Source organism: Tasmannia lanceolata, unplaced genomic scaffold, assembly GCF_043159265.1.
Source record: "Tasmannia lanceolata isolate RefF3 unplaced genomic scaffold, GAP_Taslan_0.1 ptg000005l, whole genome shotgun sequence".
NCBI classification, from domain to species: Eukaryota; Viridiplantae; Streptophyta; class Magnoliopsida; order Canellales; family Winteraceae; genus Tasmannia; species Tasmannia lanceolata.
In genome coordinates, this window is record NW_027518682.1 from 9,155,613 (window position 1) to 9,168,724 (window position 13,112).

Here is a 13,112-nt window from a genome sequence, read left to right on the forward strand (position 1 = left end):
CTATTACAAAAAAGATGGTCAGAACAGTAATTTAACGTAAAAAAGTTGGGATTTGCGATTCCCATCACTTAAAGAACGGATTTTATGTAATGGGAATCGCGGTTTTAATTTTTGTTATTCCCGAATCCTAATTACGTAAAACCGCGAATTTTATTATAATAAAAAGCGTATTTAACATTTAAGAGTCGCGATTCCGGTGGAAAAAGAATTGCGATTCCCAAATTAGGATTCACGATTCCGATGCAATCGATTCGGGATTCCCCGATTCTGTTGAATCAAATCGAATCACGATAAATCGTATGAGAGAAACGTCTTAGGAAACACATTGGAAACATTTCAGAAACGACAGAGAAACATTAATGAAAATGCACGTGAAACACAAGGAAAACATGAAATATATGGTTTTGTAGATTTAAATTTTGTTAAGTTTAAATTTCTATATGGATAATTCTTACTTTTAGTTTTTATTACCCTATATGCTGTTGTTTTTCCTTTTAATATCTATTCTACAATTTTTTTGTGTTTTTTTAAATGATTTTTGTAAGTTTCACATATTTCCCACACGTTTCACATACATTTTCTATAGGTTTTCCATTGGTTTTCCATACGTTACGCATGAATTTCATGTAAGTTTCTTATATGTTTCTCATGCATTTCGAAAATGAGTTTCCCACCTTTAGGAAACGAGTTTCCCACTTGCCCAAGGAGTCCGAGTTTCCGACTACTATGATTAGAATAGAGCCATTTTTCTTCTCCATCTTCTTCGTGGGTTCCTTTTGCTTAGTGTTTCTTATGTTGGTGACTGCAAGAAAGTGTTATTGAACGAGGAATCCTCCTACCCCGTCCCTATAGAGGTTGCTGCCCGCCATTGTGCGAATGGTAAGTTTCTAAACTTTTCTCCTCATCGGTGAAGAAATGTGTTTAAACCGAATTTAAAAAAATCATAGCCAAGGTCAAAGAAAGGCGATTGTATAATAACAGGGTAGAAATCTGGTAGACTAGTGGAAAATTTTGTTTGTATCGAAAAACTCACTTGACTCGGTGAGATTTCTGGTCGAATAGGTGAACTGTAGGGCCGAGTTGGTGGAGTTTCTTGGTCATTTCGGCAACAGTGGGGTCGAGTAGGTGAAGTGTCGGGTCGTGTCGTGAAATTTTCAGGTCATGTCGGGAAAAGTTGGGCCGCGTCAGAAAAATGTTGGTTCGTGACTCGACCCCACTTTCTCCGTGTCGGAAAAATGATAAGTACAATAAAAACCAAGGTGCATGACGGGATTGTGTTTACTTTATCTAAAGCAAGGCATGCTTCGAATTCGAAAAAAATTAATCTCATGAGGCATTGGATTCTAGCGGCTTCCTGTACAACGTATCTGAAGAAGTTATGAAAAGAGTCAAGGGTGCACTAATCGTAACGAAGGAGCAAACATTTGAAAACTTGTATAAGCTACTAGGGAAAACTATGTTATGTTGAGTTGCATCAACTGAGGTCAGCGAAGATAATTCGTAGTTATGTCATATGCCTATGGGGCATTTGAGTCAGCGGAGGTTGATGGAACTTCATAAGTGGAAATTGCTTAAAGGAGTTTGGATTTGCAAAGATCGAGTCTCAGACTGAGACGGACACCAATGTGGAAGTGGAGGAATGGACCGTGATACGGGAAGAAAACTAGCTAATGATCCGCTCCGTCCTCAAGGGGATAATTGACCTCGGCCCCACTCTCCTCCATGTGACCGAGGTCTCGGTATGTCAAGAATAGGCTCCCTGATCAGCGGGCCTCGGAATGGATGACGCATCCATGGCATATCAGCATACTAATGCCACGAAGATCTGGAGGGAACCTCTGTAGACGCCGAAGGAAAGTCCTCTGCACCAACATCTCCGGAAGCAGTGTCTGTACCATCTGTCAGCTCGGTGTCATCATCGATCTCCTCATCTACGTCCCATGTTACCTCATCCTCGATATCGTCCTTGGAATCATGAGAGTCAGGGACAAATCCATGCGAATGCGATAATAATAGCCAAATAAACAAGGAAAGGAAGAAAATAAGCAGTAATTTATCACTTCCTTTGGTCGTGGTCGAGGACGCAGGGGCCGTGGCCGTATTTTTGGAGGAGGCCGTACTACTGGTGGTCGTGGTCGCCCATTTTGCACTCACTGTCAGAGGGAGGGCCACCGCATTGAGAGTTTGAGACCTGCTTTGCTCTCCATCCCGAGCTCTGCATATCCCGAGCTGCTCATCTCTCTACTGCCGGCCCGACTTATGGCACTTCTACTTCCACCGCTCTTGGACTTCCAGAGGACCCCTTTGAGTCACCAGAGCTAGGTTCAGATTATCGATGTATACTTGACTATACTCAAATGTTTGGGGACCTTTGCCAGTGAGATCATGGGGCAGTATTCATTATTTTATTGTTTTCATTCATGACTATCCGGGCATGGTATGATTGTTGTTCATGTGAATTAAGTCTGAAGTCTTCTCCAAATTTTAGCATTAGTTAATAAGTATGAGACTGAAATGTCTACATACTAATAATAGTACGGAATACATGAACGGTGATTTGTTTGCATTCTGCAAAGGCATAGGAATTCAGCAGCACTTCACTAACTCGGATACCCCACTTCAGAACGATATAGCTGAAAGAATGAACATGCTCCTTGAGAGAGCCAGAGCTATGAGGCTCATTGAAAATTAAAGCACTTTTTGGCGGATATAGTGGATATGGGGTGTCATGAGATAAATAGATCTCAATCTACATCAGATGACTTTAAACTTCCAGTTTGTTGTTTAACTTATGTGCATATCTACGCTTCTAGAGTACACAAAGGAGCAAGCTAAATACTAAATCCAAGCAGCGTGTATTTCAGGTTTGAGAAAGGAGTGAAAGGGCATAGGCTATGGCACCTTACTATGAAAAATGTAGTGATTAGTCTGGATGTGATTTTAGATGTGACTAAGTGTGCCAGTAGAAGAATCACATAATCTAGATATCGAAGAAAAACTTGATACCTCACATTTTCAGACTGATGATTCATGATTAGGCGATACTGATAACGATATGCTTCCAGGGAAGAATTATCGGATAGGGACTCATTGAATACCCATCTGGGTTAGATTTCCCGGATTGCACTTGAAATTCTGGACCCATAAGGGTCTACGCAAGATGGCTAGCAAGATTGGCAGGCCACTCTACCTGGACTCTCCTAAGACAGAGGCTACGAGACTATGCTTTGCTAGAGTCAGTATTGAAATCCAATCGGAGAAGAAATTTCCAGATATCATTCATATAGAAACGCTCACTCGAACCCATATTCAACAGGTGGAGTATGATTGGAAACCAGAGGCTTGCGAAATTGTAAAGATTTCAGCCATGTCACTACGAGGTGTGGTCTTGCCCCTCAGAATCGAAATACAATCAGCAAACAAGCAAAGCAAGTCTGGAAACCAAAACAAAAGGAAATTAATGAAAATTGGACCCAAGAAAACGACTCCACAAATTCCAGTTAGAGCCCTCAACTCAATATTCCAAATCCTCGAGAAAAAAAATCTCTTGTTACAATTCTTTTGAGGCTCTGGAAACTGAAGAAGACAGAGGGTGATCAAGATCTTCATGCCCTGGACTCAAGAGCCATTCAAGATAATGGTGTACCCTCCTTCCCCACGGATCCAAGGCAGAAAATTCATTCAACATTCTTCTAGACCTGGACTCAGAAGCCACCCAAGACAACTACGAGGTGTGGTCTTGTCCCTCAGAATCGAAATACAATCAGCAAACAAGCAAAGCAAGTCTGGAAACCAAAACAAAAGGAAATCAATAAAAATTTGACCTAGGAAAACGACTCCACAAATTCCAGTCTGAGCCCTCAACTCAATATTCCAAATCCTCGAGCAAAAATCTCATGTTACAATGCTTTTGAGGCTCTGGAAACTGAAGAAGACAGAGGGTGATCAAGATCTCCAACCCCTGGACTCAGAAACCATTCAAGTCAATGGTGTAAATACTCCCCCCGGATCCAAGGCAGAAAATCCATTCAACATTCTTCAAGACCTAGACTCATAAGCCACCCAAGACAATGATAATCAGGACTCAGATGCAAAGACGGATGATGAAGACAGTGAAGAAGACACTGGATCAGTGGACTACTCTGACCCGGAGGAGGTTTCCCCATTAGAATCCTTAGAAAAGGAGGACGATCAAATAAACACAAAAGGTCCGAAAGAATCTCCAAAAAAGAATGTATCCTGAGCTGATGAATGCAATCAAATCCACATGATTCCAGTCGAGCATGAGAAATCAAAATAATCATGAGGACTACTCCGACTCGGAGGAGGTTTCCCCATTAGAATCCTTAGAAAAGGAGGACGATCAAACAAACACAAAAGGTCCGAAAGAATCTCCAAAAAAGAATGTATCCTGAGCTGATGAGTGTAATCAAATCCACCTGATTCCAGTCGAGCATGAGAAATCAAAATAATCATGGCAGGAAGTTGACAAGCAAATTTGGCCAAAATGCTCACTAAGAGCCCAACATACCCATCCCAAATTAGCTGATTATGTAATTTACAAGTATTGAGCATTTTGATCTATTAGGCTTAGTGTTTGTCGCTCATATGTGCTGAACCTTGGTTTTCCCTCTCTCCAATGCTCCGAGTTAGGATTGGTTTTGTGCTATTATTGTATCATCTTTCCCTTTTATCAAATAAATCGGTAGGGGTCCCTGCTAAACCTCAGCTTACCCATCAAAAAAGAAAAAGAAAAAGAATTATCGGATAGAGATCATGAGTAGCAAGAAGCACGAGATAAGACAGCAGTGTCAAAGCCAAAGATGAACCTTAGAAGCACGAAGCGGGTGCGGGGGCGGGAGTGGGGAAGGGGGGGTCTTGAAGAGTCTCAGTTTGGGAGCGCCATGGGAGCGTGTTTGTAATATTTTCTTTGTTTATCTTTCAGAATTCAAGTACATAAAAAATTAATAGTTTCAAACCATTTTCATATGTATCTTTCAAAATTTAAGTACATTAAAAAGCACTAATTTTTAACCATCTTCATTTACGTGCACTCGTTCCTCGTGCCTTCTGAAGATGTAACGCCTCTGTGCTTGCTCCAATGAAGTGCTTTAAAGAGTTGGAGGAGTTTGATGCAGGGAAGTTGGTGATGGTGGGACTTATGGAGTAATAGAAGCAAACTGCTAGTGTCATTGGGGCGGTTCCTGTCTGTTTGGGGTCGCCCTCCTAGGAAGCTCCTTCCTAAGGAGTGCCGAATCGATGTTCCGAGGTGGGAGCGGCACCCCGAGGGAAGATTCCTGCTTCTAAGAGAGGAACCCTTAGCAACCATCCGGGGAAAGCCACAAGTGGGTTATGGATATGGACAACTGAGATGGAGTCGCCATCGAAATCACACTTGGGATATAGGGGGAGAAAGGTACAAGGCCTGTCTTGTTGCAAAGGTGTATGGCTAAAAAGAGGACATTTATTACAACGAGATATCCTCACTTGTTGTAATGCATAACTGGATGCAGGTATTGTTGAGTCTTGTTGCAGGGTTTAATATAGAGATTGACAAGGTGGATGTTAAAACCACATACCTTTGTGACAACTTAGTGGTGCAAATTTATCTGGAGCAGTCAATGGGATTTGCTTAAAAAGGGCAAAGATGATCATGTTTCTTTGCCGATGAGATTTCTCTATGAGTTGAAGCAGTCACCTTGGAAATGGTATCTGCGGTTTGATTCCCTTATGACAAGGAACGAGCACACACATAGTAGTTTTGGCTGATGTGTTTATTATTGTGCCCTTGGTAATTGTTCATATATAAAGTTGCTGCTATAAATGCTAGCTGCTACTAACACTTGGCAAGAAGTCGATGGGCTAAAATCTATGTTAAGCCAATACTTCGACATGAATGATCTAGGTGCTGCTAAGAAGATCATTGGATATAAATTTGTCGAGATAGGAAAGATGGAGTGCTTTGGCTTTCACATGTCAAGTACATTGAACATGTGCTCAAGAGGTTCAACATGAAAAATTCAAAACCAGTTAGCACTCCTCTAGTTGGTTACTTCAAATTGACCGAGTACTTGTTCCTATCCCCTGACGAGGAATGTACAAATATGTCTAACATCCTTTATGCTAGTGCCATTTACAAATATGTCTAACTTCCTTTATGTTAGTGCCATTGGTTGTCTGATGTATGCCATGATCTGTGCGAGGTCTGATATGGAACATATTGTGGATGTAGTAACCCGGAAATAGAGCATTGGAGTGTAGGGAAGTAGATTCTCATATACTTACGGGGTCACTATGAGTTTTGGGTTGGTGTATGACATTGAAAAAATTGAATATGAGTTGACAAAATATATAGATTCATATTATGTTGGAGACAGATGAGAGGAGATCTACCACCTGTTCACATTAGCAATTGCTTCTATTTCTTGGAAAGCTTCGCTTCAGTCTATGATTGCCTTGTCTACGACAAAGACATATGACTGGGCAGTAGGTGAGGTTGCCAAGGAGGATATTTGGTTGGCCGGATTTGTGCATTATATGGGGCTGAAGCGGGGATGCATTTTGTTGCATTGTGACATTCATAGTGCTATACATGTAGCGAAGAACCAAGTGTGTCGTGCTTGCACTAAGAATATTTATGTGAAATACCACAAGATATGATAATGGATGACACGTGGAAGTATTCACTTGAAGAAAATACACCGAGATGCCAATGCAGTGGATGTATTTACTAAGTCAGTTACAGTAACTAAGTTCAAGCATTGCTTGGACTTGGCCAGTATCATCATTCTTGTTGTTGGCGCACATCGAGTTTAATCCTGTTTTTTGTGAGATTTATCTCTCGGCTTTCAATACTTCACATTAAAATATAGTGCAGAAATACTGCATTGGACCTAGGGGTGCAACTTGGGCGGGCTCAACCCGAACCCGACGGGTTCAACCAGGGAAAAAGTCGGGTTGGGTTGAGTTCAGGTCGGGGTCGGGTTGGGTTTTCTCAACCCGGGTTGAGTACGGGTCGGGTTCGGGTTCAGGGCTTGGGCAACCCGACCCAAGTGAACCCGACTTTTTAAATATTTTTTAAGTTAAAAATCTCGGGTTGGGTCGGGTTCAGGTTGGCAAAAAAGGGTTCCTCAGGTCGGGTCGGGTTGAACCTTGTCGGGTTGGAACTCGGGTGGGGTCAGGTTCGGGTTGACCAAATGGTTGCTCGGGTCGGGTTCGGGTTGGCCCCAACCCGACCCGAGTTGCACCCCTAATTGGACCAGTCCATGAACATTACAATTTATTCAGAAAGGCTGGGGAAGTTTATTGTTCCTGTTATGTTAACAACAGTTCTGCTTGGGATACATCTCTGTAGTTCAGAAAAGGCCTGAAATCAAGTCATTAATTTTCTAAGACGCATTCCCGGTAGAAGTGTAGAACCACTGTGAATCTATATACAGCGTATTTACTTGAAGTCAAATGAATCTGTGTATGATTGTAGGGTGCAGATGCACATCTATCTCAGTTTTCTGCATGCTTATAGTATCAATATTATTAAGTAGGTTGGGTTCAGTTACCATCTTTTAGTAACTTCTGGCGTCTTTTATATGTAACTATTTGTTTGTTTTGTTGTGCATTTCCTTTTCATATCTGTTTTATATGTATCACTTTGATGTCTTTGATCTATATCAACTTTCCATGTTTTATCTATATGTCTTAACTTCTGACTTCATGAATATTCCGTGCAGCTAAACGGCTAAACCCAATGCCCCCTATGGTTCCAAAAATTTTCAATTGTTTTATAGTTTGGCTAATGTTGTAAGGATTTAGTTTAATTGATATTTGTGTAAGTTCTATATTTCGTTCAGGTCGTAAGTATAGTGTTTCTTTTTTGCCATTTTCACAATCTTCTCTCTCTCTCTCTCTCTCTCTATATATATATATATATATATATATATATATATATATATATGATTTGAACATACTTTGGACTTTGTTTGGCCCTTTGATCATATTCAAACTGATCTTTTGCAGGTGGAGAATATCCCACAAACTTTTGAATCAGTAGGGCAATATCTACGGTCCTTTATTTTTCCCTTAAAAGAGGAAACGCGTGCTGAACTGTGTTCGAGTATGGATGATATTTCTGAGGCACCTCACTCAGAAATAATTTCCCTCGAGGAAACCAAGCCATATGGGAATTTGTTATATAAAATAAAGATTGACTCTTGGAATAATGGGTCTGCACCAGGTGGAAAGGAATCTTACAAACCGAAGGGTGGAGACATGTTTGTGTTGTCAGATATTAAACCTGAATCTGTTGCTGATTTAAGCAGGTTTGGACGGACATTTGTGTTCGCTTCTGTCACTAAAGTTGATGAAGATGGTGATTTTATAGTAAGAGTGTCAAAGGACATTGAAGTTAATGTGGGCATGAGTAATTCTCTTTTTGCAGTTTTTTTGGTAAATACAGTGACAAACAATCGAATATGGATGGCACTCCACACGGTGGGAAATTTGAACATTATAAAGGAGGTTTTGTGCATTGATTCCACGGTATGAAACTGGAATAACTTGTTTATTGTATGTACTTTCGTTTTTCTTTGTGGATTTTTACTGTTTTTATTTCTTTATTCTGTCTTTAGTTCCCTAAAGAAAAAGAATTCAATGAAGTAGATTTTTTTTCTGTGTACTTTTCTAGAAATATTGCATTCCCCATCCAAAACAGGAGAAGTATGTATTCTTGAGCCTATTACAGTATTACCTAGAAGCTTGTCTGTTGCTTTGTATTTATCCATCGTTTGACAGTTATGATGATACAGGTTGGTGGAACTTGTGATCACTGTTGTGCTGAACCAGTGGATGATGTTTGGACCAAAAGTTTGCATGCTAATTTATCCTCCCAGATGAATGAATCCCAAATTTCTGCAGTATTAAATTCTATTTCGGTTATACGATGCCATCATAGGTCATCGGTTAAACTTATTTGGGGGCCACCTGGGACTGGAAAAACAAAAACTGTCAGTACATTATTGTGTACACTCTTGACACTGAAATGTAGAACCCTTGCATGTGCCCCGACAAATGTTGCAGTTTTGCAAGTGGCCTCTTATCTCCTGAGGTTGGTCAAAGAATTCCGTCAGCTTGACACAGATAAAAATGCATCGATTTATTCCTTGGGAGATGTTATCATATTTGGAAGTAAGGACAGAATGAAAGTTGACAATGATCTCCTTGAGGTATTTTTGGATCATCGAGTGGATTGCCTTTCTCTGTGCTTTGCACCCCTAACTGGGTGGAAGCCCATGATATTTTCTATGATCGACTTTCTTGAAAATTGCCTTTCTATTTACCACATGCATTTGGAAAATAAAAAATGCTTGGAGAATGAAGCAAGCAAGAAAGACACACTGTCACAAAAAGGCTTGCAGAATGAACCAAACATGGAAGGCACATTGATACAAAAACCCTTGGAGAACGTAGAAAGTTTAGAAGACTTAACATTTTTGGAATTCATCAAAAAGCGATTCAGAGCAATTGCAACTCCTCTTAGAAGTTGTGTCAGTAATTTGTGCACCCATCTCACATCAGCCTTCATTTCAAAAGCTTATTTTCAGAATATGAATGTGCTGCTTGGTTTGCTTGATTCTTTTGAAAATTTAATTTCAAGGGACGATGTTGTTGAGGCAGAACTTAAGGAATTCTTTTTACATTCTGAAGTAATTAATGAGTCAACTCATCCATCTGAGGATACAGTTATGGATGGGGCAGTTGAGTGCTCGACATCAATTCTATTAAACAAGACCAGATGTGAATGCCTCGTTATTCTAAGATCCCTTCAACATACTTCAACCATTCCCCATATGGCAAGTAAAGGTTTGATCAGGGAATTTTGTTTAAAAACTGCTTCCCTCATTTTCTGCACCGCTTCCAGTTCTTATAAGTTAAATTCAGTGGAAATAGAACCAATTGACCTGTTGGTTATCGACGAAGCTGCTCAGCTCAAAGAATGTGAGACTTTAATTCCCCTACAGGTTCTTGGCATCCAAAATGCTATTCTCATTGGTGATGAATGTCAATTATCTGCGATGGTCCATAGCAAGGTACAAATTCGCTTCTCCGCCTAGTTACATTTTGTTATTTTAACTGCTAATATGTCATGCTGCTTCTTTTTCTTCTTATTCGTCTATTTCTTGAGCCACTTTTGTTAGTTTTCCGAGGAAGCTTGCTTTGGAAGAAGTCTGTTTCAAAGGTTGAGTTCTTTGGGCCAATCAAAGCACCTTCTTGATATGCAGTATAGAATGCATCCTTCCATAAGTTCTTTCCCGAATTCCAAGTTTTATTCCAGTAAAATTTGGGATGCTCCATTTGTCAAGTGTAAAAGTTTTGAACAACATTATCTTCCAGGGGGTATGTATGGTCCCTATTCATTCATAAATATTTCTGATGGAAAAGAGGTCTTAGATGATGTTGGGCATAGCTTGACAAATATGGTAGAGGTAGCTGTTGTTATGGAGATACTGCGACGCCTTTCCAAAGGTATGTTTATCATGTATTAATTGGTTGGTTTCTTTATGGTTGCATTACATCATTGGATTCTGTTTTTCATTTTGTTGCCAGTGAGTAATATGCGGAGAAACTCCTATTGAGCCATACTGCCCATTATTCATCCACTGATAAAAAACCTTTGAAAATTAAATGAGTTCAGGATGAAGAAAACCTATACGGCATTTCTGATAAGAATCTGATAAAAAAAACACCTCAAAAGCGATTTATCAAACCCTAGCCCGGATCTGGTGGGATCTAAACGGAAATCAGGATGAAGAAAACCTAACCTTGGATGATCTGCTACTGCTCCTGGAAAACATAGTCTTCGACGAAGAAGCAGTCGGCGTCCTCCACAAAACCACCATATCAACAAAAAAAGAACACAAGAGAACAAATACCTCTACCAAAATAATAAAGACTTAAAACCCAGATAAGAAAACCACCATATCCCAAAAAGGAAATCTCTCCACATGAAATTCTCACCGCAAAACCACCATTTCAGCAGCAAAAGTAGCTACTGAAAAAGCAATATGTGAAGAGAACATACAACCAAACAAGCAAAGAGGTCAATACAAAAGGCCAAAATGACACGGATACAGATAGAGAGGAAGAAAAGGAATCAAATTTTTCAAGAAGAGATAGAATTTTTTTTCTTTTTCGATCTTTGTGTTTGAGTGATTGGACTGAAAGATGTGGGGATGATCAGAAAGAACAAGACGCTTGCCTTATCATTCTATTTTTATTTTTATTTTAAATTTATTTTTTGTCGTTTTTTGCGTGTGAGAGAGAGAGCATTGGAAACGGGCGAAAAAGGGGTAGGTTTCTAAAGATGTGGGCAGTTAACGACCGGGTGCCCGCCGGTGCCCGCGGGTTGACCCGACCCGACCCGTGTTTTTGCGGGTTGGGTCACCCGCGGGTTAGTTTTGACGGGTCACTAAAACTCAGACCCGTGCCTGCAAATTTGCTGGTGGGTCGGGTCGACCCGCTGGCACGGGTCGCTTTTGCCAGGTCTACTTTGGGGTATCATGGGCCCTCCCTAACACCATATCAGATTTTATTAAAAGTTGGGATTGGTTCCCCTGGAAAAGAAAGGGTAAGACGCTGTGGAAGATGTGTATGTTGGCTTCATGGTGGTTCATTTGGAAAGAAAGAAATTCCCGAGTATTTGAAGGAGTGGCAAAATCGTCTTACTGGATATTTATCAAGATCATTGCAGCGGTCATTTCTTCGGCTAGAAGCCTTCCTCTGTTTCATTTCGTCTCAGCATATGATCTATGGGAAGGTTGGCAGATTATTTGCAAGGAGGGGGTTAGCAAAGTTAAAATTACTCAATCCTGGCTCCCTCCTCCTGATGGGATGTTAAAGATGAATTTCGATGGATCATCTCTTGGCAATCCTGGTGATGCAGGGATTGGGGGTTTATGCAGAGATTCCAAACGGGATGTTCTCTGGGCCTTCTCGGGCCCCATTGGTGTGGCGGACTCTAATGAAGCGGAAGTGAGAGCAGTTCATTGTGTGATCAAGTTTTTGGATAATTCTGTGTTAGATAAGGTGATAGTGGAAGGGGACTCCTCTAATGTTGTTCTCCGGCTTGTGGGTGCGGCTTCTCCTCCATGGCGGTTTTTATCTTTTTTCGAGGAAATTGATGATATAGTTCTTGACTCGTCTATATTGTTTACACATGTGAGGAGATTTGCTAATTCAGATGCTGACTCCCTAGCAAGGGGTGGTGTTTTTAGGTCTAGTCTGGAGCGGTTTGATTATCACCCGCCATGATTTTGTATTTCGTTTCTTCCTCCTGTAATTTGTTTTGAACCTTCTCGGTTCGCCTTTTAATATATTCTCATTTTACCGTCTCAAAAAAAAAAAACACTTGGCATTGCTATAAGTAAATGAATAGATAGACATTTTTATTTTTTGATCGATGATATGCTGTAGTTTGGTAAATGGTCATCATAACCCTTTTTCATGTTACAATAACAAAAAATATTGTTGGAAATTGCCTTATTTCCCACCCACCGTAGTTGCTTGGGTGAGAAGGCAAAACCCAAATTGGAAAAGGGTTATTTTTTGGCTTTCTAAAAGCCTAAGATATAAAAAGTGAGTTGGCATTCTCTCTTGAAAAAGTGTGAGAACGTGCAAGAGAGAGAGAGAGAGAGAGAGAAGAAGAAGAAGAAGAAGAAAGTGGGTTTTTTCTTCGATTCCTTTGGAGCTTTCTCTTGGGGTTCTTTTTCCTGGGTTTTCTCTTGTGGGTTTCTCTCGGGTTACTCTTGGGTACGGTCTTGGGTTTGAGAAGCAAGGAAAGGGTTGCGGGTTTGTGGGGTTGTGATTAATCCATTGTAATCCTTGTAATTTGTTTTTCTCATAGTGGAAGATCGTGTTTCTTGCATGTGGAGTAGGCTTGGCTGAACCACGCAAAATCTTGGTGTTCATCTTGTGGCTTGTTTGTTACTTTTACTTTTCCATTTAATTTGTGCACGATCGGATCAGATCGTCCTTCGAATTTTCTCAATTAGTGGTATCAGAGCTCAAGTGGAGCGGTCGTCGAGGCCGGGTAGAGTGATCGTGGGTGTTGTGGTTGGATC

At 40.6% G+C, this 13,112-nt stretch overlaps 1 protein-coding gene across 3 annotated transcripts in view; it reads left to right on the forward strand.

Annotated features, from left to right (window-relative positions):
* The window catches only part of LOC143877385 (uncharacterized), a 50,942-nt gene that overhangs the window by 9,628 nt on the left and 28,202 nt on the right, over positions 1–13,112 (forward strand). For all 3 annotated transcript variants that reach the window (XM_077379394.1, XM_077379393.1, XM_077379395.1), the window contains 3 exons: positions 8,014–8,535; positions 8,802–10,082; positions 10,191–10,518. In XM_077379394.1, coding sequence (XP_077235509.1) covers positions 8,014–8,535; positions 8,802–10,082; positions 10,191–10,518 — 2,131 coding nt within the window. The remainder of the gene's footprint in view (positions 1–8,013; positions 8,536–8,801; positions 10,083–10,190; positions 10,519–13,112) is intronic.